The sequence below is a fragment of the Petaurus breviceps genome, unplaced genomic scaffold (assembly GCF_028583685.1).
Source record: "Petaurus breviceps papuanus isolate PSGF00001 unplaced genomic scaffold, PetGlider_PUasm1.0 90701, whole genome shotgun sequence".
Classification (NCBI taxonomy): Eukaryota; Metazoa; Chordata; class Mammalia; order Diprotodontia; family Petauridae; genus Petaurus; species Petaurus breviceps.
In genome coordinates, this window is record NW_027187316.1 from 3,336,787 (window position 1) to 3,342,719 (window position 5,933).

The 5,933-nt window shown below is 37.0% G+C and overlaps 1 protein-coding gene across 7 annotated transcripts in view; it reads left to right on the forward strand.

Moving 5' to 3' along the window:
- Positions 1-5,933, forward strand: part of ADGRF1 (adhesion G protein-coupled receptor F1) — a 70,070-nt gene that overhangs the window by 16,372 nt on the left and 47,765 nt on the right. For all 7 annotated transcript variants that reach the window (XR_011163976.1, XM_069065811.1, XM_069065812.1 and 4 more), the window contains 2 exons: positions 3,791-3,888; positions 5,739-5,796. Coding sequence is in view for 6 of the 7 variants with exons in the window: in XM_069065811.1 (XP_068921912.1) it covers positions 3,811-3,888; positions 5,739-5,796 (136 nt within the window). In the remaining variant the exon portion in view is untranslated. The remainder of the gene's footprint in view (positions 1-3,790; positions 3,889-5,738; positions 5,797-5,933) is intronic.

Genomic DNA, 5,933 nt, shown 5'->3' on the forward strand with positions numbered 1-5,933 from the left:
TGTGTGTGTGTGTGTGTGTGTGTGTGTGTGTGTGTGTGTGTGTGTGTTAAGTGTCTGAGGCCAGATCCGAACTCAGGTCCTCCTGGCTTCAGGGCTGGTGCTCTAGTTACCCCAGAGACATAATTTGAGGTTAATTGATTTATTCTTCTCAAGAGGGTTGCTGATGATGGGAGCACCAACTCCTACAGGCAGAAAGGCTTGGGTTTGAATCCTATAGTAGACACTAGCTGTGTGATCCTAATAAAGTCACTTCATTTTGTGCCCCAATTTCCTCATTTACAAAAAAGAGATTATTAATGGTACCTATCTCACAGGGTTGTTGTAGGGATCAAATGACAATGAGGAGCTCTGCTCACCATTAAACTCCACATAAATGTCAGCTATTGGGAGATGAAAACACCCAGGAATATTATAACCAAATTCCAGACCTCCCAGGTCAAGGAGAAAATAATGTAAGTAAGAAAGAAACAATTCAAATACCATGGATCAACAGTCAGGATAACACAAACTTTAGCAGTTTCTATATTAAAGGATCAGAGACCTTGGAATATAATACTCCAAAGGGCAAAAGAGCTAGGATTACAACCAAGGATTACCTACCCAACAAAACAGAAGGTTATCCTTCAGGGGAAAAAATGGACATTCTATGAGATAGAAGACTTTCAAGCATTCCTGATGAAAAGACCAGAGCTAAAAAGAAAATTTGACTTTCAAATACAAGAAACAAAAGAAGCAAAAAAAAAAAGGTAAACAGGAAAGAGAAATAATAAGGAATTCAATATAGTTAAACTGTTTATATTCCTACCTGGTAAAATGATGTTTATAACTCATAAAAACTTTTTCATTATTAGGGCAGTTAGAAGGAGTATACATAGATAGAAAGCAGAGGTTTGAGTTGAATATGATGGTATGATTATCTAAAAAAATAAAATTAAGGGATGAGAAAGAAGAATGCACTGGGAGAAGGGGAAAGGGGAGAGGTAGAGTGGGATAAATTATCTTACATAAAAGAGATCTGAAAGAGATTTTACGTGGTGGGACAAATGGGGGAAATAGTAAGGGGAGCATGTGAACTTAACTCTCCTCAGAATTGGCTCAAAGAGGGAATGATATACACACTCAGGTGGGTGCAGAAATCTATCTTACTGTACAGGAAAGTAGGAGAAAGGGATAAGAGAAGGGGGAGTGGCAGAGTTGATAAAAGGGAAGGTAGTTTGGGGGAGGTAAAACTCAGAAACAAACACTTTTGAGAATGAACAGGGTAAACTGGAGGAAAATAGGATGGAAGGAGATACATAGTTAGTCATTATTAATGTGAAAAAAATTTACATTGAGTTTCTCTGATAAAGACTCCATTCTCAAGCATGTAGAAAATTGAGTCAAATTTATAAAAATAAGAGCCATCCTCAATTGATAAGTGGTCAAAGATAGATATGAACAGACAGTTTTCAAACAAAGTAATCAAAGCAATAGTCATATGAAAAATTGCTCTAAATCACCACTGATTAGAGAAATGCAAATTAAAATAACTCTGAGCTACTACCTCACACCTGTTGGATTTGCTAATATGACAGAAAAGGAAAATGGCAAATATTAGAGGGGATATGGGAAAATTAAAATATTAATGTACTATTGGTGAAGTTGTATACTGATTCAATCATTCTAGAAAGCAATTTGGAACTATGCCCAAAGGGCTATAAAATCATGCATACCCTTTGACTAAACAATACCACTGCTAGGTTTGTGTCCTAAAGAGATAAAAAAAAAAAAGGAAAAGTACCTATGTGTACAAAAAATATTTATAGTAGCTCTTGTAGTGGTGGCAAAGAACTGGAAATTGAGGACATATTCATTATTTGGGGAATGGCTGAGCAAGTTGTATATGATTATGATGGAATACCATTGTGCTTTGAGAAATAATGAACAGGATGCTCTCAGAAAAACATGGAAAGACTTACATGAAATGATGCAAAGCGAAATAAACAGAAACAGGAGAACACTGTGCACAGTAACAGATCTCCTATGAATAACTTAGCTATTCTCAGCAACACAATGATCCAGGACAATTCTGTAGGACTTAAGATGAAAGGTTCTGTCCATCTCCAGGGAAAGCCTGAATGAAGATCAAAGATACTTTTTCTTCACTTTCTTTATTTTTTTTCTGTTTTCTTTCACAGAATGACTTACATGGAAATATGTTTTTCATGGCTACACATGTATAACCTATGTCAAATTGCTTGTCTTATCAATGAGGGGAAAGGCCAGGGAGATAATTTGGAACTCAAAATTTTTTGGGGAAAAGAATGTTAAAATTGTTTTTACATGTAATTGGGAAAAATAAAATATTAAGCAAAAATGTCAAGTATCATCTTTATTATTATTATTATTATTATTTCCTGGAGCTAGTCATACCACGTGTGTCACCAGCTAGCAGGGGACCATAAAGCAAGACATGGATTTATTGTGGGAGCAGCAACTTCTTCCTCCTAACTCTAGGGATAACTGTGTCCTGATAAGAAGCACCATTTGCCTTGAACTAGTTAGTTTTATGCTTAGGCAGTCCTGGGTCGATGAGGAGTAGTCACTGGTTCCTAGAATCTGAAGGGATTTAAGAGATCATCTAATCCACCCTTTCATTTTTATAATCTTTAATCTTCTACCCTTATCCCCATCAAGATGAGGAGGGGAGGAAATATTCTTTTACACTTGACGTTACTCTCCTTTTTAAAAAAAAATCTATAGTTGACTTTGCTCTTTTTTAAAAAAAATTTATTCTCAACAAACCTGTATATAAGATGTCCCTGTATTTAAAATCATAGGATTCAGAACTACAGTGGATCATTTAGAGGAAGAAATTGTTATCCAGAGATTTTTCCTAAGTCACATAGTTGTCAAGTTAATAGCAGGATCAAGATATGAACTCAGGTTATCTAGTTAAAAATACAGTGATATTTGTCCCATGTCATACTTTTGGGTGGGGGAAAGAGGTTTGGGGAAGCTAGAATTGAAATTTTTGCTGTGGATCTCAAGAATTATGATTAATTTGTTGCCAATTAGTAAAACCTCAGGGAGGCAGGTTTTCAATGTTGGTTGACTCTTTTTTAAAAGCAATTGGGGTTAAGTAACTTGCTAAAGGTTACATGGCCAGTTATTTCTGGGTGTGGTGCCAAGTATCTGAACCCAGATTTGATCCCCAGGTCATCCTGACACTGGGGCCCGTGTTTCCACTTGCTGAGCCACCTGGCCGCCCCAATGTTGGTTGACTCTTATCTCTCTATATAATGAAATTCTGTGTTATTTATATATATAAAATTGGTGATACCAAATGATACAGTGCCTTAGTATTTTATTTTCCTTTAGATGATTAAAAAAACTTTCAGTGTAATAAAAAAAGGGCAGGATCATCAATGTTCCTAATTATGAAGGAAAGTGGATCTTTTTTTTTATTAACCAAAAAGCCTGTACTAGTCATATCTGTACAGCTCCAAGAAGGCTGAAGAGTGATCTCTTATTAAGACCACAAAGTCACTAAAAATCCACTTTATTTTCTGCAAAGAAAGCCCTAAAAGCATTGCCCCCTCTGGCTAGCATAGAGTAGAAATAGAAATTTTATCAATATATTCAGGGAATTTGATCAATGTAGAAATATCTATATTGGACTCAGTAGTGTTTTATTCAATGTTTTAAATGGCCCAATAGAAAAATTTGTCTTTTGGTCCTGAACTAACTGGAAAGCTGCCATATCCCTATAATTTAATTCCAACCTATATGCCCTGATATGTATGTTCAGTCTAGGGTACAAAAGAAGAAATGGTGAAGATGCAGTTTTGGGAACTCTGTCTGGTTTTCCTCCTGACTTTGGCCGTGCGATCCAAGGGCCTTCTTTGGGTGAGTCTGTTTACCCTATCCACTCTCCTTTGTCACTTTTCTCATCTTGACTCTTCTGGTATTCTTTAAAAGCCAAGCAATTTAAGTTTAGAGCAAAGAACATTGGACTGGAAGTCAAGAGACCTGGGTACTAGTCCTGGCTCTGACACCAATTAGCAATGTGACCTTGAAAAAGTGAGTGAATTTCCTGGATTTCAATTTCTTGGTGGTTGGAATACTGGTAATAATGAGTCAGAGCTCTTATATCTTGAGGGAGTGGGGTGTCCTCCATGATGTCACAAAAAGAACTTTTAAAGCCCAGGATCAGCCTTATACCCTGGAAGAGGTCTCTTACTCTTCTTTAGATGACATATCTTCAATTGTATTCAAGGGAACAACTATTCTCATCTGGAACTGGAGCCATAGCTTTAGAGCTGGAAAGGACCTTGGAAATCATCTCAAAAATGAGAAAAATATGGTCTTTGAAGTTAAAATAACTTCTCTAAGTTCTCATAGGTAGTAAGCAGCAGAGCAAGCATTTAATACCAGGTCCCATGACTCCAAATCCAATGTTCTTAGAGGCAACTGGGTGAGATTGTAAACAGACCATTGAACTTGGAGTCAGAAAAACCTGAGTTCAAATCCTGCCTCAACAAATATTGCCTATGTCTACTAACTGTGTGACCCTGGACATGTCCCCTGACCCTTCTGAGTCTTATAATCCATTTGTAAAATGGGGATAATATTTTAATAATTATATTATGATTAATAATTAATTACAACTAATAATAATGATCACTCAATATTATCAAGTAATTAATATTATTACTATCACCTACTGCACATTTATTATGAGAAACAAATGAGATAAAGTACAAACCTTGTTTGTAAAATACAAACATTAAAGCATTATATAAATAATAAAAATTTTGTCCATGACATGATAAACCTCTCTGTAAGACCCAACTCAAGATACTCATTGTGCCATCTAAAGAGACCAAGTCTCCATTCTGCTGAGGAGATACTGTGGAGACATGCCTCTGAGGTACAGAATCCTATGAAAACTTGCATTTAGATGCATTTCTCCCCATAATTCCATCCCTTCAGTGTTCAATGTCTGAAGATCCTTTCTTTTCTTTTTTTTTTTTTTTAAAGCAGTTGGGGTTAAGTAACTTGCCCAAGGTTACATGGCCAGTTATTTTGTATGGGTGTTAAGTATCTGAGGCCAGAAGTGATCCTGGATCCTCCTGACTCCAGGGCCGGCGCTCTTACTCGCTGTACCACCTAGCTGCCCCTGGAGATGCTTTCTAGTCAGCGTCAGTTATTGGAGCCAGCATCTGAGCTCCCTGACAGTGTTAAGTCTATATTCCTACAAATCCTATGATTTTGGACTCTAAATCAGAAAGATATGATATTATTTGTACACAAAAGAGCAGCATTCCTTTGTAGGTCTCTGCTTTTGTGGACAGATTCAGAGGTAGATACTGTGTTGATTGATAAAGGTAAAGAGGTCAGCAGCTACTAATGCGTTGATCTCAATCTCGTCTGTAGACAAATATCAGAGAATGTTTTTGAGGCACTCCCTGTGATTGACAGTAGAGTGAGCAACTGAGATAGAGACAGGATCCATATTCCAATTACTTCTAAAATTCTATCATTTCAGCAATCTTTTTTTATGTCTGAGGCAAAGGCATGTAGGGAGAGGCCATACAGGATGATGCTAGCAAGTAGACAAGGACACTGTGGCATCTCTTTGATGCTGCTTTTATTAAGAGTTTTGATCCATAATTTCAATTGAGCTCTAGCTCAGAGAACATAGCCAATTAATTTAAAACACAAATGTTAAAAACCTTATCATGCTTCCCTTTCAGAGAAACAAGGGTCTCAAAACAAAAAAGGACCTTGATGTGAGCAGGGAAACACATCCAGGTGAGAGTTTTCAGGTCCCATAGGCAGAGCCATAGAACTATATTATCATTTGGGGACAAAAACTGTGTAAGTGAGTGTGTGAGTGTGTGTGTGTGTGTGTGTGTGTGTGTGTGTGTGTGTGTGTGTGTGTGTGTGTG